The sequence below is a fragment of the Malaclemys terrapin genome, chromosome 2 (genome assembly GCF_027887155.1).
Source record: "Malaclemys terrapin pileata isolate rMalTer1 chromosome 2, rMalTer1.hap1, whole genome shotgun sequence".
Taxonomy (NCBI): domain Eukaryota; kingdom Metazoa; phylum Chordata; order Testudines; family Emydidae; genus Malaclemys; species Malaclemys terrapin.
Genome location: NC_071506.1, coordinates 32,232,793 through 32,255,923, shown reverse-complemented (window position 1 = coordinate 32,255,923; position 23,131 = coordinate 32,232,793). Strand labels below are relative to the sequence as shown.

The window sequence follows — 23,131 nt, the reverse complement described above, 5'->3', positions numbered from 1 at the left end:
ATTCAGATAGACCTCAAGACTTATGGAATATGCTGCTCAAATAGTTTCACTTTTGTTTCTACTGCCTGTCCCTCTTTTCTCACATTTATCTCCAGACTTCTTCTCCTTGTCCAGATCTATTCCACCCCCAACAATCTTCTATTCATTTAACTTTTTGAAACTTTGCACTTTTAGAGAGAGGTAAGGGGTTGACTCTATGTACACAAATTTGCAGAGGGACAATAGGGTGAGGTTTGTTATTTCTCACCTTTATATATTATTTATTTATTTGAAAACATTTTTGCTGAGCATGTTATCTCTGGAGACACAAATCCACAGTTTGAGAACTGCAAAACAAAGCATATCTGATAGTTCTCAGTCTAGAAGATACCGAGTCCCATTGGGTAGATAAAAAGATTAACCTAAATAATCTGTACAGAAGCCCCTGGAACCCCATAAGATTGGGTTCCTAGTCCATGAACTATTGGAACTCATTTACAAAACTTTTCTTAAACATTACATGAATATATTGTCCCAGACTATAGAATTAGAATTTATAATCCCTATTCCATGATTAGATATCTTTGAGCTATAATGTATCTTAATTAAAAATATCTTTAGATAGGTTTGTTCCTCCAAAAGCATTTTATCAAAAAAATCCTATTTAAATAAAAAAAATCTGTTTTTTTTTTCTAAATCATTGATCTTTATCCGCCCTGTATAGCATTATGACCTGTTGGGTCCATAATTGAGTTAAATTATTATTAATGTATGTTGTTTTGGCTCTATAGATGAGGCCTAAAACTAGATAATATATAATAGAGAGCAATCATGTATCGCCAGACAGTGACTACATGACTGGTAATTTTTTTTTTTTTAAACCTCTGAAGAAAGAGTTGAACTTCTTGATGTAAGCAATTTTAAAAGGAGACTTAAGGGAGGTATTCCCTGCACATAGATGGTGGTTCTCTTTGTTTAAATTTGAGGCTGGGAGGGATATTGGAAAAGGAAATAGTCTGGTGATAACCTACACATTTGAAAATGGTGCCTGCTTTTATTTCATCTCTGCTGCTTCCTTTTCACTGACTCACAAGCAGAGCTACTTTGACTGAATCTTAAAGAAACACTGTCAACCTGAAATCACATTTCCATCAGAAAACATTGCTTCTACAATTGTTACAAATAATACAAGATCACTATAACTGAAAGATTAGAGGAGAGGGAAGTGGGCTTTTTTACCAAATTGTTTATTTCATGCCTTTGACAGGCCTTTGTCAGTTTTGCTATTTTATTGATAGTCATTTGTGCTTTGTCATTTGCACTAAGATAATGTCATTATGCGCATTTACTGCTTGGGAGGGAAAGCGCATCTGTGTGCTTTTATGGGGATCCTGCAAGAAGGTTATTGCAGCAGCAGCAGCAGCTGCAGCAAAGCTGAAACAGAACAGGAGATAGACAGACACTTGCACACACAGAAAGGGAACTGGAGGGATGCACTGATAGTTTTACTCTTGGACCTGTCCAAAAGACCCTTCTCAACATCATTAGGTGAGCAGAAGTCGCTTATAAAATTTAAACAAAACACCCTATTTAGAAGGTTGGAGCTTTATCAGAAAACTGAATTATTTGAAATTAATCACTTTTTCAAAAGAAGCAAGTTGCTAGTGTCCCTTTAAGTGAACACAGTGTATTCATGAACATGAATACAGGAAAAGGGATTCCTTAAAACAGAAGACAACTGAAACAATCTTGCATCTATCCTGGAAGAGGTTTATAACTATCCAGTGTGAGAAACAGTGCTGATGGACACTTAAAAAAAATAATAATCCCCAAATCCACAGGGATCTTTTATCAGAGAAGATGGGCCTCAGTTCTTAAATAGGGTTAAATACTTGCCTACCTCATGAATATATGTTCTGAGGATTAATTAGTAGGCTCTTCATAGTTTGGGTCTGGACTTTTGCAGAAACAGCTTCTCTGTACTTTAACATGATATCTGAGGTCAAGCAGGAGTAGGATACTCAAGCTGATAGTACCTAGATTTGTTTACCAAGGTGAGGTATTCTCAACAGACTTGTCTCAACTCTGGGATTTGCTTTCACAGTTTGTTCAACAGAGCCATAATAATTGACCTTCATAGCCTGGTGGTATTTACTAGGCATTAATGAGCATGAAATTTGAGGGGAAATAGTTGGGGAGTTTTGTCATTAATTGATTTTTTTAAGTTGATATATTCTGGTCTTCCCTGCAAGTCAGGCTGACAACCTGCAGCAGTGAGTGTTGGCTGCTCTGGCTGGCAGCTGGAGGAGAGCCCTGGACAAGAACAGGACACACATGTAGAGGAGCTGATGTGGAAGGGGTGAGGTTGTTGGGTTTCTCTCTCTTTAGGAAGGATGTACATAAAATATTAAATCTTGTTTCATGCCCAGACTTCAAACTAAAGGTGGTTAAAAACTAAGCAAATTCCTGTAGTCTGCTGTAAAAAGGCTTTATCCAGACCTCTTCTCCTCCTCCATTAGTCAAGCTCCATGCTTCAATGAGGCGCTGAGGCTGATGTAATGATACCAGCAGAGTGCATGCTGGAGGACATTGTGAAGAGAGTCCGAGGAAGTTGTAGAAAATTTGGGTAAAGTGAATTCTATACTAAATGCTGTATCCTTGTTGCTGCTGTCAGTAGTGCCCACTGTGCTAGGTGCTTTCTATACACTTAAAAAAGGGAGACTCTGCTTCAAGGACCTTACCGTTCAATGACAAACAAACAGTTGGAGATCAGGGAAAAGAGAATAATAATAGGCAATTGATATACAGCAGTGTTCCCAAACTTGCTCCGCCGCTTGTGCAGGGAAAACCCCTGGCGGGCCGGGCCGGTTTGTGTACTTGCCGCGTCCGCAGGTTTGGCCAATTGCAGCTCCCAGTGGCTGCGGTTCGCTGCTCCAGGCCAATGGGAGCTGCTGGAAGTGGCGCGGGCCGAGGGACATACTGGCCACTGCTTCCAGCAGCTCCCATTGGCCTGGAGCAGCGAACCGCGACCACTGGGAGCCGCGATCGGCTGAACCGGCGGACGCGGCAGGTACGCAAACTGGCCTGGCCCGCCCCGCCAGGGGCTTTCCCTGAACAAGCGGTGGAACAAGTTTGGAAACCACTGATATACAGTTCAGTTCAATGTGATTCACTGTAGGCAGCATGGCGGAAGTGGGTGTTTAAGAGTGACCTCCATGTGGGGCAGGGTAGGGGCATTTTGATGAGCTCACATTTAATCGTGCATAGGAGGCTGCATGAAACAAGGCATGGAAGTGACAGTTTAATTCCTATTCCTGTTACCCTCATCCTTCCTTTTACTTACTTTTGTTTGTTACATACTTGTTGGGTCTTGTGGTTTTTTTTTTTTTTTTTAAATTGTATTCTGTAAGTTCTTGGGTCAGGCAACAACTCGTACTTTGAGTGTTCAGTGCCTCAAAGGATCTCCAATCCTTGCTGGGGCCTCTGGACACTACAGTTATATAAATAATGCTATTTAGGGCATTCAGTTCTATAGTTAATTTAGGTGTTTTTTTTAGTTCTCTTTGTGTACCATCTTTTGAAGCAAATCAATAGCAGCATTCCTATGTTAATGTCAGTGTGGAGTGTGACCCATTAATGAATTTGAATTGGAGAAAATTGAATACAAAATAGAAAAAATTGGATATTCTAAATTGAAGGTATTACAAGCACAGCCTAGTAGGTGGATCATTGCTGATGTCTAGAATAGTGCTCTCCAAAGGCAATACTCCTTTATTAATAAATTTCTCGGTGTGCCCATAAACTGTACAGTTATTTTTATTGCTTTTGTCAATAATCAGTGCTTATCAAGGATATCACTTTATTGCATTTTACTTGAATTCTTCTAAATTTTTCATGCAAACTAAGTATAGGTTAGATACATCCCTGGTGTGACTCCATTGATTTAGTTAAAGTTACTGCAGGGATGAGTTTGACGCATGAAAGAAAAAATAAAAACGATTTTATATAAAAGCCATATCAGGAACTAGTGTTGTCCAGCAGCAATTGGACAGTGTAACAGATGTCAATTTGAACTGATGTCAATTTTAACTATTAAAAGAATTCTTTAACTTTGTTTACCTTTATATTCTGATATTACCTTTATATTCTCCATGTACACATTAAAAGATTGTGGATATTTTTGTTATTCCCTGTAAATTGTTCGAACTTGCTTCTAAGTGATATCCATTTGTTACTGTCATAAGACAGTGTTTGGTTTACATTTATACACCAAATGAGATAACTCTAAAACTGGGATTGCCACAGAGAAAAGTGAGGTTCTTAAACATTAACTAAGCTAATTGCAGATGTTGAGCTGTCACAGTTAGAGGCAACATGGGCCATTGGATAAAGCACTGGTCTTTGTTAGTAGGTGAGGATTTTCTTTCTTGGCAAGACTGTCATTCAGAAGCTTGGATACCCTGGTATAGGTCAAGGAGATAAGAACCTGAATACAATACAGTTGCTCTGCTACTTCCTAGTGTGTGACCTTGGGCAAGTTGTTTAATCTGTTGCTTTTTTACGTATGAGGGTGAAGAACTTGTATATACCATTGTAAAGGATTTTAAGAAAGCAGTATAAAAATTGGTGGTATAAATCATTAAGTATACAGTCCTCCTTGTTGTGGGCCCAGCTGCTTAATGATTGATCACAGTTAGTTAGATCAAAGTAAAAGTGCAGAAAATGCGAATATCTGTATTCGGTAATAATGCCCCTACCCTTGGTTTTATTTTCTTCAGTTGTGTTTTTAATGGTAAAGACTTGAAAACTATATTCCAAAATGCACACTGAACAAAGAGAATTAAAATCTTAAAATACTTGGAAAAATTAAGATTCAAGTCTAGCGACTTTGATACCCAGAAAATGTGAACCGAAAACCTAGTAAAAGTTGAGTAACTCCAAACTATACCTTTTTGTTTTCGAGTGTTCCCCGTGTCATCCTTCCAGACTGTAAACTCTCCATAGCGGAGATTGCATTTTACTACTTTCATAGAATGGCCCCAGCGTGCTCAGTTCTGTTATAATGCACCACCATTGTGACAAAGTGTCTGTTGCAGTGGGTTTCTTACACTTCCATTTATATAGCCATAACTCTGGATGACCTTGACCATTTTTGTTTTAAACTACATTAAAATAAATAGACCCATCAGTTCTTCTAGATCCACTTGTATACATAATGACATAAATATAACTGAAATTAATCAGCCTCCCCACACCACTACCAGAGTTCAATACTGCTACTGTCCAGCCCTGTGTTACCAAGTACGGGTGTAGTTGCCCTAAATATTTAAAGTATGATTGGCTGACACAACTGATAAGTTTCTTAACACTCCCGCCCCCAAAAATGAGTCTGCTTAGGTTGTTACCAACATTTTTCATTTGTTTTGCCTTCTGTTCAGAGTGCAGCGCTTTATAATCTAGCTAACATATCTTTCATTATATTTATGTATACTAGAACATTTATTTTTACTTGCGTTCTCACTTTCAATGATCAAGGGATACAGCATGCTCTCTGTGTTTTGCTTTTTTCCATCACTGCAAAGCCTACTTTGGTGATTAATAGTTGACATGAATGTTATTAGTAGCTTAGATTGTATTACATTTGAAAGTTATACTCGTATGGAGGCTTTAATAGTTGTCAAGTAAATGAATTGGTGAAAATTGAATGACTTATTTATTTTGTGTATGTTTAGACTGTCAGTTTGTGTGATACATTTGTGTTCAGTCACATTCTTGCTGTCTAACTTTTAAATTGCCAAGGATCGTCATGTCAAGAACCATTTAATTTTACTCATGCACATGAAATGTAACCCTGTGGTGGTTTTGGTTGACTTTCAGAATACAAAATGTGACACAGTAACAGTTTCATGAGAGATCTGAGATCACTTCTGGTAGATGGAAAAGGGTCTACGTTTACTCTTAAACTGTCAAATTTTGTTAATTTGTGCATTTTGAAATGCAAGGAAAACTGTCAAAATTCCCCTTTGTTGTATTTTCCTCCCAAATGATGTAAATTTAAAAATAACATTGGCAATAATTTTGCATAGTGTGTTTTCATAGTTAGAAGTAGAAAACAAAACTTTTTCCTTCCCCTCCCCATCTATGGGAGTGGTATCAAATTATATTCTTAGTGTTTGGTGTTTTTGAGGATGAACAAAGCCACTGTTAGTAAGATGGTGAGTGCCCTCTACTCCCTTAAAATCAGGTCTTTGCACCTTTTAAGATTGAGTCCATAGTAAATGCACTTTTAAAATTTTAAAATTGAAAATCTGGTCTTCTTTCCATCTCAGATTTGAAGTGATTTGCTTTGATCATTTTCACATTTGGATCCCATTTACTTTTGCAGAAAGAAAGTCTTTATTCTCATGCCTCCTTTTTCATGCTGCATATCATCATAGGAACATACAGAACATTCCTAGAATGGAATTTTACAGCAGTTATTTATTTTTACTGTAAAAATATGCTTCTCATATTTATCAGTTGAGTTTTCATATTATTGCTGATCTCTTCCAAAATCAAATTTATTCTCATAGAGCTGTTATAAATAAATAAAAAGCAGTTTTAGTGGTGGCTTGCAAATATGATAAGTATGACATCAATAAGAATTTTACTTTAAAAGCTCTCTGAACCTGTTTTCCATAATGGAGAATGATGTCATGTTCATAAAGTTAAATTACTTATTGGGATGTCCAGAAAATCTGTCCAGTAAAAAGTCTATAAAATATGTACATGCATACAATGCAGTCTGATTTAATTTTAGTAGTACAACTGAATTGCCTCAATCTGGAATTCAGTGTTTGAGTCTAGTTTTGTTAAATCATTGTATATAATAGTTGGTACAGTAACATAAAATACTAGTTTCTATTATATTTTACCATTGCAACTGAACTGTCAAATCGAAAAACAAATAGCAAGATCTATTAGCTATAGGAAAGTTATAATTCATGGGGATGCTGAAACTTACTTTGAAAGTTATGTTGAAGATACTAATCACAAGTTTGAAAATAGGAGTTCTGTGTTTCTTGTTTGTATGGTGAAGTTTTGTATTGGTAGCTTAGAACAGTTCTAAGGTGGAACTCTGCTTCTTGTTTTTGGTTTTTTTCCTTGTCCACTTTCCATGGACTATCCTTCCTTCCCAGTAATGATGAACAATAATATCTTCTATAATAGTGCTTTCCATGCAGGAGAATCTGAGTGCCCTCCAAAGTATATCCTTGCAGAATCACTCAATATAACTCACTCAGGGTTGGAGAGGGTGACATCCAGATGGACAAATGGCACCCATGGTTGAGAGAGGGTAATTATGACTAAGAATGCCAGGATAAGCCCTTAGCAAGATTTAATAAGATCTTCCACCTGTTGCCATCCCCAGTAGGGGAGAACCTCAGAGTTTTTAAGGTTTTTGTTTGTTTGTTTGTTTGGTATATTTTTTGTTGGTTTGAAGTCCTATACATATTAACAGTTTGGTACTAAATTGATCTACACTGGATCATAGGGCTTGAATTGACCATGCTAGGAGCTGAATCTGTATTCTCAGAGAGTCTTTTTCACATCTGATGTATAGATGTTAGCCCAATATCTTCTGAACTCACAAATTCAGTGGATTACTTCTCCCCCCCCCTTGCTTTTGGACAGTCTTCACAAGAGTTGCATGATAACAATTTCAAAGTTCCAGGGATCAATCTGTCCACAAACGATTTTGGTATTAGTGGAAATTACTTCTGTGGATCTCCTGTATATGTCTGAGAATAGATTATACCCCTCAAAGTGAGTTCCAGAAATAGACTTCACATTATGTTATTGCATGGAAATCTTATATTTTGTTTTTCAGAGATGCGTGATAAAATGAGGAAGTGGAGGGAAGAAAACTATCGGAACAGCGAGCAGATAGTGGAAGTTGGAGAAGAGTTAATTAATGAATATGCATCTAAGCTTGGGGATGACAGTAGGTTGAAATTATTTGAAAAGCTTTCACTGTCTGTAACTGTTAGTATATGTTAGTTTTGTTACTCTGCTATACTCCTGTTATACTCTCCATATTATTTTTACCCCTTTGTTGTGATTTCACATCTACTAATGTTGAGTACACACATTATTTTCTCAATTTTCTAATTTGCCAGTATTCCAAGGCCTTAGTTTGCTTCTCAAAGATGGTGTGTAGAGGAAGTAGGTGAAAAAAATACCTAATTGAGCGTAGGGGTGCTGGAACAATTTTTATAATGAAGGTGTTGAGAGCCATTGAACCAAACTGTAAACCCTGTATATAATGGTAACCACTTCAAGCCAGGGGGTGCTGCTGCTTATCCCCAGTTCCAGCACCTATGATTGGGCTTTTAGGTTGGCACATAGTGACCAATCATAAGAATATACTGTGAACATTTGACAGAGATCTGTTATCTAGCTGTCACTCAACAGGTCATCTACACTTCAGAGGAATGTCAAAAAATATGAGGGGAGTTTTTTAATAAGGATAAGGGAATGTTATTTCTTAAATTAAGCCATGAGTGATACTATATTGTAGAAATTAATATGAGAGCTGTTCTTATGATAGAGTTGCATTTGTGATGCAATAGTTTAGGGCACGTCTGGGTTTCTGCAATACATAAAATGGCTATTTTCAGGGGATTTCAATTACTTGACACTATGTCTCTCTGGACAGAAACTTGGCATACAGTGCTTCAGACCAGAAGGGAATTGTTCAGAAATAACAATGCAATATCACATTTATGTAAGAGCAGTATCAAAAACAAAATACTTCATGGCAAGAATGCTTTATGGGTTTGCATATGAATCCCATACAGGCAGGAAGGGATAAATAGCCATGATTTGTTTTTAATGTTCATTCCTCTTTCTTTGGCTTTCCTTTTTATAATTTGGTTAACCTAATACAAGCAGTACATTTTCCTTTTTAATATTTTTCATTTGCCAGCCTTTCCTTTACAGTTGCTATTGAAGTTTTGCAACCAGAGTGATGAAATATATTTATTAGTTGAAGTCTGAAGAGCTTTAAACAAGTCCTTGTTTAATTTTAATAAATTATTATTTCTTTAACAGCAGACCAGTGATTAAAAATCTGGCAAAATATATCCTGGACTAACTCTTGCACTCATTTTCTTAATAGTTGATCAGAAATCTTTCAACTTGCAATGTTCCTGGAAACTATAAAGGTGGCTCCCTGTACCATGGTATTTCCTTCAGATTTCTTGCAATGAGAGGGATCTTAAAATCCTAACCATTACGAATAGTAATCCTCTTTAGATAGTTATATCGATAATCTCTGCAAACAGACTTCCCTATGTATATTATAGCACAATCTTCTTGGGACGAAGAGTCTTTAAGTACCTGATAAGAGTCTTGCATGTGCTGCCTCCTTTCTGCAACTACACCTCTACCTTGATATAACGCTGTCCTTGTGAGCCAAAAAATCTTACTGCGTTATATTGAACTTGATTTGATCCACCGGAGTGCGCAGCTTTACCGAGTTATATCCAAATTCGTGTTATATCGGGTCACGTTATATCGAGGTAGCAGTGTATTATAAAGGCATTGTAGGACTGCATGCATAGGTGCTGGAGTGCTGCTGCACCCCCTGGCTTGAAGTAGTTTCCATTATATACAAGGTTTACAGTTTGGTTCAATGGTTCTCAGCAGCCCTGACTCCATGGGTGGATTTGATAGTGGCTCCAGCAGGAAGTTGGTGGTGAAATTAACGCAGGGCGTAACAAAGAGGCTATTGCCATTTTTGTCTCTGTAAATAAACAGAAACTCACTGTGGATTAGCTTATTTTATTAGGATCTTGTTAATCACTCATGAGGAAAACTACATTTTATTATGGGCTGGTGCTGGCTTTGTGGGGTGCTCTGGCTTTGTGGGGTGCCTCCCCGCGCCTTCTTTACCAGAGCCCTTGCACAGTAGGCCACTCCATTGCCCTGCATCACAGGCTGAGTCACTCTCATCATGCCCTGTGTTGTCCAGTCCAATTTTCATCATTTTCAGAGTAAGTGTGTAGACTGGACTGTGTCCCATATATTCCCCAATTTCCCCACCAACTCCCCTGGGGAGACATAAGAGAGAATGAACCATATGTGACATGTGTTAGCCATGTTGCTTAATGCACTACTGGGAGCAATACGAGCCTATATAGAATAGAAAATTAATGAAAGCCACAGAGAGGGTAAATTGAGTTTCTCTGTTTACACTGTCCCAATCATACAGAGGATATCCAATAAAACTGAAAGGAAACCATTTTCAATTTGATAAAAAGAAACATCATTTAAAAGAACACCTTATTTATCCTGTTGAACTTGGCAAAAGCTGTTGAGTGTTTAATGACAGGTTTCAGAGTAGCAGCCGTGTTAGTCTGTATCCGCAAAAAGAAGAACAGGAGTACTTGTGGCACCTTAGAGACTAATTTGTTAGTCTCTAAGGTGCCACAAGTACTCCTGTTCTTCTTGTTGAGTGTTTAATAGTGATCAAAGAAGGACTGAACTTTTATATGGATGGTCAGAAAATCCAAATCCTATTGGATGGGATTTAAAAATATATAAAAGCCCTTGTCTTCCCCCAGGGGAAGCTTATTGTGTAACTGTCAGCTGCAGGGGTTCTTGTGCTAAGCATCTGGAGATAGCTACTACTAGAGACAGGATACCAGACTAGTGGACTACGGCGTGATGTGCTCCAATAAAATCTGATTTTCTTTGTAGTAACTTAGAATGTTTTTTTTAAATGTAACTTTTCTTCGAATGAAATTAGAAATACCTGTGCAGTGAGCAATAGCCTTTATTCTGGTAGGGGAAAAGGTTAACTTTATTGTTTAGATTTGTGCTTTCTTTCTTTTAAAATTCCTATAAAAAAGATTAATTTGTTTTCCCTCAGGTTCTCTGGGCACCAGTAGTGTTGGCTATTTGTCCTCTTTGTGGAAGATTTTCGCTTCAGGCCTGATCCTGCAAGGAGCTGAGCACCCTTGCCTCCCATTAACTTAATACTCAGCTCACTCTGGGGAGTATGTTACATACTCCCCTCCCCTTCCCCCTGGGTTCTCTGTCTTGTCTAACAGGACTGTAAGCTATCCCTGGCAGGGACTGTCTCTCACTCTGTACAGTGCCTAGCACAGTGGGGCCTCATGTTCAGTTGCCTCCTACACACTATCCTAATACAAATAACATGTGTCAGTGGAATAAGCTAATTCCTGCAGAAAAGGGAAGAAGGCAATATTGTACTTACAGTAAGGTAGTGAAACAGTTAAGGGAAAAGTTGTTTTCTTTCTAGCTCGTATGGCTGCTCTCCAGATCTGGTCACAGTGCATTTCATAATGGGTCTGTTTCAACAGAAAACTGTAGATACAATGTTAAGAAAAGCAAAGAGTTTTTTGCCTTTCAAGATGTCAAAGGATACTTTGTTACTGAAGCAATAAAATCACATAAGTGTACTTTTAATTAATTCCAGCAGTGCGTTTAAATGTCCCTGTTTCAGTAATGATGTACAGGAGTGGTAGGGGAAAATATACAAAGACGGAATTCATTAATCTTATTTACATTTTAGGTGTTTCCCACCATTTTGAAAAATCAATTCTCCATATTTAATATGTCTCTCTTATGTCTAGTATGGATAATATATGAACAGGTGATGCTTGCTGCCCTGGACTGCAGTCGGGATGACTTGGCATCGGTAAGTTGTCAAGCTGATTTTTCACTCAAACCTTAAGGGTTTTTTTGTTTTTTTTTTTTCCACATGAACCTCTTCCAGATTAGTTCTTTGGACAGTTTTATAGGATGCTAGCAACTATGTAGCTCGGACTTGTAGAATCTCAAGAAATATACTGCTGGGGAGAAACCTCCTCTACCCACCTTAATGTGTAACTCTTATTTGGGCAGATCATGTTTCTTCTTGCTGTGAAAATATTTATAGCTACTCTGATATGGGCTGAAAGTCAGGAATAATATTAAAACTGCCATATTATCCAGAGAATATTTGTTGGAAACCTCTCAAATTGTATCACGTTTTCAAACACTTTGAGATAAAGTGTCAGTGCTGTGCATGTGAATTTAGCTGCATAATAAATGTTAACATTAACAGGAGTCATGTAGCTAAATGCTTGCACAGTGCATTAAGAAGGCCAATATGTATGATTCAGCTGCTTGCAGCATTTTTAAAGATGAATATTAAAGCAAAAATTTTGGCTGTACCCTTTATTACTCCTTCATGATATTTAAAGAGTCAGAAACTTAAACATGCTTTGTTTTTTTATACTACAAATATATTGAGTTGTATTCTTTCCTTCTCTCCTCCCCATGCGTCCTGAGGAGAAAGAACTGGAGCTGAAGTTGCAGCCTTATGTGGCATCACTTTTCACCCCCTGAAAGCACACCAGAGTCCTCCTGCAAAGACAAAAGGGAGGACCTGATAGTCACATGAGGCTTGGTCCTACACCTTTAAAATCAGTGGACTTTTTTTTCCCATTGGCTTGAATGAGAACAGGATTACGCCCATGTAAACAACTGGGAATGAGGGGGAGAAGTGGTTTAACAAATGTTTGATGTATCAAAGCCAAAAAACAAGTGCCCTTGCCATTAATCATTTTTTAAAGTTACTGCATTTCAGCCATAGAAGTTGGTCAGCAGTAGAAAAACTTTTTTGCAGAATACTTCAGTATGCTTTCTCAATAAATCAGCATTCTTGTGAATAGCCTTGTTGTTAGAAATAGCCAGTTAAGTAAATTAAGGGAGCCTTTTTATATTTTAATTTGTTTGTTACAGGCCACAATCGGTCTCTAAAGCTTAAAAAGCCTTTTGGATATCTCATTCAGCCATTTGTTTTTAACATTACTACTTAGATGCGGGAGGAGAAAGTAAGATTTTTAGCTAATAATTCTTAACGTTGTTGTGCGGTTAGTGAACTAATTCTTTCTCCAGCATATTATGTCAGAGGACTGAAGACAAAGAGTCTATCCAGGGCTTTAAGCACCATTGCAATGGATTAAAAATGCAAACAAAAGCAAATTCAGCAACTTTCCCAAAATCAGGATAGAAAAATGAGAAAAGGACCTCAGTGCACGCATTTCAACCCTCTGTGCATTCTCCTGCCTGGCCTGGGAGAAGAAACTGTGTTTTGTTGTGCCCAGAAGGTCAACAGGTCTGGGCTTCTTCAAACCAAGAAGGGAGAGAATTCCACAGTTCAGAGTCCTGCATGGAGACTGCTGTTATAGTGCCTTGTGCACACTTGAATGCCAGTTCAAGTGCCTTCACTGACCACAGCTATGGCAGTATAGAACTGGGAGAGGGTCAGTCTCTCGAATAGCCAGGATTAGAAAAGTGTGATGATCTTGAGTTCCACGTTTAGGGTTAACTTCAATATATGCAGTAACGTAATATACCATATTGCACTTTCTGCAAGCCTCATGAATTCCTCTCATAGATAAGTCTTCTCTTCCACTAAGGAAATAAATAAATAGGATGAGAGAGAAGCCTCTTTTTATACTATTTTTCCACTTATTTTTGAGGTATTTTTGATCTCTGTGGTTTTTTTAATAATGCTTTTGTGAAATGCTTAAATGGACCAACATGGAAAAAAAATCAAAAGTTGCCAAATGTTGTGTTTACTAATAACCCAAGTAGCAGCTTTCAGTTTGAACTACTGGCCTCTTAGTGTCCTATGAGGAACACAGCATGATCTGAGAGTATAGCTGCTTCTCCATAGCACTGAGTATAAGCTAAAAGCTTCGTGTAAGCCTTACATCTGGGTTGGGGTTATTTTAGTTTTGTTGTAGGTCCACACATTTAATTCAAACTGGCTAAGATCATAGTGGTTTTTTGCTACAGCTGCAGCCCCTGAGCATGTGAATAGTCTTTGAATTCCAAGCAGTGAAGCACTTGACAGCTGTGATGCATCTTTCCTAAGGGACTGGTGTCATCTGTTCCAAATGAGAAGTCTGAGATGGTTTTCACCTCCTTTCTTTCTTTTTTGTCCTCTTATTTTCTTCATTCCCTTGGACCAAACAGCTGTTCATAACCCACGCATAGCCAATTCCATCTTTGTAAAACACCTGGCTTTAGTGAGATCACCTACTATTGGCAGACACCTGCAAAACCTGTGTCTAACATGCTAGAGTTACATTTTCTTTGCCTTTGTAGGATTAAACCAGACACTTAAGATTAAGAAACCTACCTGTTGAAGTACAGTAGAACTTCAGCGTCACAAACACCAGAGTTACGAACTGACCAATCAACCACACACCTCATTTGGAACCAGAACTACACAAGCAGGTAGCAGCAGAGACAAAAAAAAAAAAAAAAAAAAAAAAAAAAGCAAATACAGTACTAGGGTGTGAATACCTTCTCCTGCCCAGTTGTCTCATTGTTTGCAGGAGTGTGCAGACTGCCTCTCCTGTGCCTGTAAGATTGATTGAACCCAGGGACACAAACATTATTCTATATAAATATTTACTTTGTATTGCATTATAAACAGCTTCTTTCAAAGGCAGTTTTTTCCATTATAATAAATACATTCATTAAACAAAAAAGTGCCACCTGAACTCTTATTGTCTTTATAGGTGGGTTTTTTTTTTTTTTTTTTTGTGCACTGATTTAGGAAGGCCTCAAATCTGAAAAGCACCAAAGAGTTTTTTAAAACAAGCTTAATTTTCAAGCTAAATAACTGTTTCCAAGGAGCTCTGATGGTCTAGCTACTTTCATGGAAAATTCATCTTGTAATTAAGTCTTCCAGCTGACAAGGTTTCAGTTTCTGAGTTTGTCTTTATTAATACATTTTATGGCTTATCCCAGAAGTTGCTGTTTTGTTTTAATCAAAAGTCACATTCCAGATTGTTGACTTAGTCAGTCAAGGACAGTTTTTTTTTCTTTTTATTCCATGTGTTGAATAATTATATTCACAGGGTATTGGCTGAATTAAATACTTTAAACTCTGAAAATAATTAATACTTTTTCTTTTAAATGGCTGGCCATGAGTCTTTCTCAGCTTGGAGTCTATGGTCTGGCTACTTATTCTGGAATCCTTGTGACATCACTGGACAGGAAGTAGTAGACTTTTTCTAGGCGTTTGATGTGCTTTTTCTCTGGTTGTGGTAGGAAATGCTGGTGACAAATATGCCTTCTGATTCTGATTTTTTTTTTTTAAATGTGATAAGTAGTACTTGTCACAAGCCGAATCACTAACTCCGAGGAATTTATTTTATTTATGTAGTTTTGTCTTCAGGAGCTAAGGCGACAATTCCCTGGGAGCCACAGAGTTAAGCGATTAACTGGCATGAGATTTGAATACATGGAAAGGTAATGGCTGAATTTAAAAACCTAATTCTTGTCTGGAAAAGGTACTTGATATCTCTCTTTAAAAAGGAATTCTTGCCACAGTAAAATTTAGAACAGAGGGAATGAATGCAATGCTCTTTCCTTTATAAAAATAGTACTGTGTATGATGAGCTTATTGTGCTTAGGAACTTCTGTTGTATTTTGGCTAGCACAACATTACAGTACTTGTAATCTTCCATTTAGACTTGATAGATTTAAAAGGTTCTTTAGTTGCCATCATCAAACTATAGACAGTAAAACACTACACAGTTTTTGGCAAAACAAAGTCTGTATGCCACAGCTATAAACCAACATATTTAATCCAAATGGTCCAGAATTCCAAGTAGCATTCAAAACCATTGCCCTGCCCCAAATAATTGATGAATATAGCTCTTCTCCCAGTCTTTGTCCTTGTGGATAAAACCCTAATAGGGTTTTATAGAAATGACTCTAAAAACCTTGTAGAATATAAAAGAGAAAACTATAACTCTTCTGGATGCTTTTGCTCTATCCTACTGAAGAACTATAACTCTATTACATTTTATATAGGATGGTTCAGACAACTTACAGATGGGTTCACTGTCCATAATATACGACTTTTCCCACAAAGGTGACCCCAGGAGTAGACTGTCCTCTAGGGCACCTCTAGTCTTTGGCTGACTTGCCCATTTGGACACGTTGTATATCAAGTTCCAGTAACCTATTCCAAAACCATCTACTTGTGGTGTGGCAGCTAGCAATTTTGCAAAGGACTTCTAGTAACTGCTGATATGGAACATTGGTACCTAGCATGAACTATTTCCTGTAACATACTGCGTACAGTGTTGGTTTTTGAGGCCTAATGCCCGTGGGCCATCCCGATTCCAGGACATTGGACACGTAAAGGGGGAAAAGCCCATTTTCATTTAACAGATGTTTCTCATCCTTTCTTTTCCTTGCAAGGAATGTTTTGAAACTGTAAATTGATATGAATCTATGAAGCCTACTGTTTGGGTTGAAATTAATTGAATGTTGGGCTCTTCTGCTGCAGCACGAGGCTAAGGTACCTAAGCAATCCTTGTCTCACAGCCACTCTTGTGTAAAATGAGTTGATTTGAGATGTCTTGCTAATCCTTCCCCATAATTCTTAGCTCTGGCGTATGCATATTGGTGTAGCATGGTGAACAGGAATCTGGTTTTGGTTGGGCGATAGGTGGCACTAATTGTTTCTCAAACCTGCTCAAAAATGTGAAGGTCAGCTCTGTCTGCTTGTACGTGCTTCTGTCAAGGTGTGTATGACCAAACTAAAGATGTTGGCCCATGCCTTTGACAAATGGACTCTAACCAGAGGCAGGCATATGTGCACAAGAATGGCCGTACTTGGTCAGACATTGGTCCATCTAGCTCAGTATTCTGTCTTAACAGTGGCCAGTGCCAGATCCTTCTCGCAGTTGGAGGTTTAGGGACACATGGCACATGGGATTGTGTCCCTGACCATCTTGGCTAATAGCTATTGGTGGACCTATCTTCTAGGAACGTATCTCTCTCTTTTTTTTTTTTTTAAACCCAGTTATACTTTTGGCCTTCTCAACATCCCCTGGGAACGAGTTCCACAGCTTGACTGTGTGTTGTGTGAAGAAGTACTTCCTTATATGTGGCTTTTTTTTTAAACCCGCTGTCTGTTAATTTCATCGGGTGGTATCCCTAGTTCTTGTGTTATATGAAGGGGTAAACAACACTTCTCTATTCACTTTCTCCATACCACTCATGATTTCATAGACCTCTATCATGTGCCCCCTTAGTCATCTCTTTTCTAAGATGAACAGTCCCAGTCTTTTTAATCTCTCCTTGTATGGAAGCTGTTGCATGCCCCATCTATTCCTTTCCTAATGGTTCCTAGCACTCCGTTAGCTTTTTTGACTGTTGCTGTACATTGAGCAGATGTTTTGAGAGAATAATTTGGACTTTCAGTGACTCAAGATCTTTCTTAAGTAGCAATAGCTAATTTATATCCAATCATTTTGTATGTATAATTGGGATTATTTTTTCCAGTGTGCATTACTTATCAACATTGAATTTCATCTCCCATTTTATTGCACAGTTCCCAACTGACCATTTATTCCTATCCTATTTCCTATCTTTTAACCACTTACTGATCCATGAGAGGATCTTTCCTCTTATCCTATTTTTTATCCTATCCTATCCTTAATTTGTTTAAAAGCTTTTGGTAATGGACCTTGTCAAAAGCTTTCTGAAAGTCTAAATACACTATATCAACTGGATCACCCGTATCCACATGCTTGTTGACTCATCAAGCAGTCAGTAGATTGGTGAGGCATGATTTCCCCTTACAAAAGCCATGTTGACTCTTCCCCAACGTATCATGTTTCTGTTTTATAATCTTGTTGTTTATTACAGTTTCAAACAATTTGATGGGTACTGAAGTTAGACTTACCAGCCTATAATTGCCAGGATCGCTTCTGGAGCCTTTTTAAAAAATAGGTGCTACATTAGCTATCTTCCAATCATCTGGTATGGAGCCTGATTTAAGCAATAGGTTACATCCCACAATTAATATATCTGCAAGTTCATATTTGAGTTCCTTCAGAACTCTTGGGTGAGTACTGTCTGGCCTGATGACATATAATTTATCAGTTTGGTCCAAAACTTCCTCTATTGACACCTCAGTCTGTGACAGTTCCTCAGATTTGTCACCTAAAAAGAATGACTTGGGTATAGGGCTCTCCCCTATGTCCTGTGCAGTAAAGAATGATGCAAAGAATTCATTTAACTTCTGTGCAATGGCCTTCTCTTCCTTTAGTGTTCCTTTAGTGACCCACTGACTGTGGAAGGCTTCCTGTTTCTGATGTACTTAAAAACATATTTGCTGTTACTTTTTGTGTCTTGGTAGTTGCTCTTCCGATTCTTTTTTGACCTGCCTTGTCACATCTTTTCACTTGACTTGCCAGAGTTTATGTTCCTTTCTATTACTCTCAATAGGATTTAATGTCCAATTTTTATAGGATGCCTTTTTGCCTCTAACTGCCTCTTTTACTCTGCTAATTAGCCCTGGAGGCATTTTGTGGTCCTCTTACTGATTTTCTTTGTTTTTTTTTAAATTTGGGGATCTACAATTAGTTTGAGCCTCCATTATGGCATTTTTAAATTGTCTTCATGCAGTTTGCAGGCATTTCACCCTTGTGACTATTCCTTTACATTTCCATTTAACTAGCTTCCTTATTTCTGTGTAGTTCCCCTTTTTTGAAGTTAAATGCTACTGTGATGAGTTTCTTTGGTGCTTTTCCTCTTACAAGGATGTTAAATTTAATTGTGCTATTACTGACCGGTTCAGCTATATTCACCTCCTGGACCAGATCCTGTGCTGCATTTAGAACTAAATCAAGAATTGCATCTCCCATGGTGGGTTCCAGGACGAGCTTTTCCAAGAAACAGTTATTTATGGTGTCTAGAAATTTTTATCTCTGCATCCCTTTTTGAGGTGACATATACCCAGTCAGTATGAGGATTGTTTAAATCAGCCTCTTGAATCTCCCTGAGCATTTCACAGTCCTTGTCACCATCCTAGTCAGGTGGTCGGTAGTGTATTCCTACTGCTATACTCTTATTGATCAAGCATAGAATTTCTATTCTTAGAGATTATATGCTACAATTTTGATTCATTTAAGATTTTTACTTTGACTCTATGCTTTCTTTCACATATGGTGCCACTCCCCCACAAATGCAACCTATTCTGTCATTCCCATATATTTTGTACCTGGTATTACCTTGTCCCCAAGTTTCCATGATGCCTGTTATATCAATACCCTCCTTTCAAGCCAGGCATGCTAGTTCATCCATTTTAGTATTTAAACTTCTAACATTTATATACGAACAGTTGTACATTTTGTCAATATTCAGTTGCTTGACTTCATGTGTTATATTTAAATGGGACACTTTTGTGTTTGTCTGTTCTTCATTCGCTCCTACCTGTACTTTACCAACTTCTTTCCTATCCTTTTTTCTAGGATATAGAATTTCCCCTTTATTAAAGTAATCCCTAAGGGTTGCCTCTGCCCAAACCATGAGATTCACCACACCTGTTAGCTTTCCCCCAACCCTTTTTTAAAAAAAATTCTCTACAGCCTTTTAAATTTTACATGTCAGCAGTCTGGTTCCACTTTGGTTTAAGTGAAGTCCACCCTTAATGTATTGGCTCCTTCTTTCCTCTAAGGTTCCCCAGTTCTTAATAAACCTAAAACCCTCCTCCCTACACTCTCATCTCATCCACACATTGAGACCCTACAGTTCTGCCTGTCTTTCTGGCCCCTGCTCATGTAATTGGAAGCATTTCAGAGAATGCTACCATGGAGGTCCCGGACTTCAATGTCTTATCTAGCAGCCTAAATTTGGCCACCAGGACCAACATAGTACAGTAACTCCTCGCTTAATGTTGTAGTTATGTTCCTGAAAAATGCGACTTTAAGTGAAACGATGTTAAGCAAATCCAATTTCCCCATAAGAATTAATGTAAAGGGGGGGGGGGTTTAGGGTCCAGAGAAAAAATTTTAACCAGACAAAAGACTATATTTTATATGTATTTTTTATATACACACACACACACACACACAGAGTATAAGTTTTAAACAAACAATTTAATGCTGGTACACAGCGATGATGATTGTGAAGCTTGGTTGAGGTGGTGAAGTCAGAGGGTGGGATATTTCCCAGGGAATGCCTTACCGCTAAATGATGATGAACTAGCAATTGACTGAGCCCTCAAGGGTTAACTTGTTGTTATTGTAGCCTCACACTCTACAAGGCAGCAGGAATGGAGGGAGGGGAGACAGCATGGCAGACAGAGACACACGCTGTGTGTGAGAGAGAGATGCGCATTGCTCTTTTAAGTATGCTGACCCCACCCTAAGTACACTGCCTTTTTAAGTTGATCAGCAAGCTGAGTCGGCAGCTGCTGCCGGGAAGCTCCCTCCGTCCTGAGCCCTGTTCTGTACCCCCCCTGCTCTATGGAAGATGGGGTAAGCTGGCTGCAGGTGCAGAGGGGAGGGGGACATCCTGACATTAAACCCTCTTTCCCCCTTCCCCTACCTCTCCCCCCAAAGCAAGCAGGAGGCTCCGGGGAGCAGCTCCAAGGCAGAGGGCAGGAGAAGCACATGGCAGTGGGGGGAGGGACAGCTGAACAGCCCTGCAATTGATAGCCTGCTGGGTGGCCGTTGCACAGGGAACTTAGGGGAGCAGGAAGCTGATGGGGGGCTACCGGTCCACCCTGGTTCCAAGCCCCCACCAGCTAGCTGCAACGGGCTGTTATTCCTGCAAGCAGTGGACAAAGCAGATGGCTGCCAAACGACATTAGAAGGGAGCATTGCACAACTTTAAACAAACGTGTTCCCTCGTTGATCAGCAACATAACAATGAAACAACCTTAACCGGGATGACTTTAAGTGAGGAGTTACTGTATCTACGTAGCTACACTGTATAGAACAGGGGTCGGCAACCTTTCAGAAGTAGTGTGCCGAGTCTTCATTTATTCACTCTAATTTAAGGTTTTGCGTGCCGGTAATACATTTTAACATTTTTAGAAGGTCTCTCTCTATAAGTCTATATTATATAACTAAACTATTGTTGTATGTAAAGTAAACAAGGTTTTAAAAATGTTTAAGAAGCTTCATTTAAAATTAAATTAAAATGCAGATCTTATCAGTTTAGTGCGGTGGTTTTTAACCTGGGATGCACGCACAACCTGGGGTGCACGCACCCCCTGGGGTTGCGAGATGCCCTTTCTGGGGGTGTGAGACATGCAAGATTTTTTTTGTAGAAGGTAAATCATCGAAAACACAAATTAAGCACAGGCACGTAAGTACAACTACTTTGTTTCATCAAACCTATGTATTTATTAACATTATACATGTTTTAAGGATTAGTGTAATATACAAACAAAGTTTTTAAGTATTCAAGTTTTTAAGCTAATTGCAGTGTAATTTTTGATAAGGGCTGCAGAGCGCTGGGACCAGGCCAAGAGCAGAGCCCTGGGCTGGCTGCCCGTACCCCAGGCTGGCAGGAGGGCTGAGCAGGGCTGGAGGCCTGGACCCCAGCTGGCAGGGGGCCCGGCGGCTGGAACCCCAGACCAGCAGCAAGGTGAGCAGGACTGGCAGCTGGTATTCCAGGCTGGCAGCAGGCTCAGCCCGCTGGTGGCCTGGGGTTCTGGCCACCGGCCTCTGCCATCCGGGATCCCGGCCGCTGCCCCGCTCAGCCACTGCCAGCCGGGAGTTCCATTCACTCAGGCCGGCAGCAGGCTGAGTGGGGCCGGCGGCCGGGACCCCAGACCAGTAGTGGGCTGAGCGGCTCATCCTGCTGCCGGTCTGGGTTCCATCTGCTGGCTCCTGCCATCCGGGGTCCTGGCCACCGGCCCCACTCAGCCTGCTGCTGGCCGGGGGTTCCGTTCACCCAGGCCGGCCACGGGTTGAGCAGGGCTGGCGGCCGGGACCCCGACTGGCAGCAGCGTGCCAGTAAAAATCGGCTCGCGTGTCGCAGGTTGCTGATCCTTGGTATAGAACCAGCTCAGGCTATGAAATGGGCTGGATGAAATGATGGATGTTTTTCAGGGAGGGTTTAAAACAATAGAGAGAGTCATTGTAGCAACATAGGTTAACTTATTTCTTGTATATTTCTAGTAGCAGAATTATAATGGAGTAAATCTGTGTTGCTGTGATTGGAAGGGCCTAATCTCATTTTTGCAATAGACTAGGAGTATGTGGGGTACCTGTGATAGCCTCACAATCCATATTCTGCTGCTTATACTTTACACCATCATAAGAGAAACTTTAAATCCAAAATGAGACTCTCTGGAGCTTTGAAATACCACTGCTGTAATGGAGTGGCAAGTCTCTTGTCTTGGGTAGCCTTTAAAATGGCTGTGTTGGTGTATGGGTGCGCACAGTAAGAGAGAGAATAAAGGGTCTTCTAGGAAACTAAAAAGGTAGAATGAAGAAACAAAGGGTGTATAAAATACCTGCCCTGTTTCTGATGCAATCTATATAATATCCCACTAAGAACTGCAATTTATTTTTCCGTTTTTTTGGTGAAACCCAATGCTGCAGTCCTTACTCAAGACTTTCTTGACAGGAGTTTTGCTTGAGTAAACATTTATGTAAGGACAGTAAAATTCAGCGACTGGTACACATTTTCTTTTGCAGCTATATAAGGTTAGCACAATACCAAGTATAGAAAATGCTGTAATGCTGTTACCTAATTACGGAGCCAATCAAAAACTTTTTAACCAAATAATTGAGCTGAGTAAGTATTTTCTAAAATTCACCTCTATTTCTTTAAATAGGTACGATGACGCCATCCAGCTATATGACAGAATTTTACAAGAAGATTCAACCAATACAGTAAGTTAGATGGTTTCCCTGGAAATAATATTAAATTGTTTTAATTTATACTAAACCTTTGCTAGTATAAGTGTAGTGACATCACTGGGTAATTGATAAATCATTTTCTAAAACTTCCTAGTATAATATTCTAGCATTTAATTGTCTTCAGAATTATTTATTTTCCTTTCATCAAAAGGATTCAGGGTTGCATTTTCTTTTACGTATGTTGAATTTTGAGAGCCACCACTGTAAGTGGTAGTCTTGTTCATTGACCTCAATGGGTATGTCTACACTGCAGCTGGGAGTGAGCCTCCCTGCCTAGGTAGACAGACTTGCACTAGTGGGGCTTGAGCTAGTGTGCTAAAGCTAGCAGTGTGGACATTGTGGATTGGGCTGGAGCTTGGGCTGTCAAGCAGTCCTGTAGGTGGCAATTCAGTACTAGA

The 23,131-nt window shown here is 39.1% G+C and overlaps 1 protein-coding gene across 1 annotated transcript in view; it reads left to right on the top strand.

Annotated features, from left to right (window-relative positions):
- EMC2 (ER membrane protein complex subunit 2) overlaps positions 1-23,131 on the top strand; it is a 65,339-nt gene that overhangs the window by 3,788 nt on the left and 38,420 nt on the right. The window contains exons 2-5 of the mRNA XM_054018358.1: positions 7,850-7,963; positions 11,622-11,686; positions 15,218-15,303; positions 22,649-22,706. Of these exons, the coding sequence (XP_053874333.1) occupies positions 7,850-7,963; positions 11,622-11,686; positions 15,218-15,303; positions 22,649-22,706 (323 nt within the window). The remainder of the gene's footprint in view (positions 1-7,849; positions 7,964-11,621; positions 11,687-15,217; positions 15,304-22,648; positions 22,707-23,131) is intronic.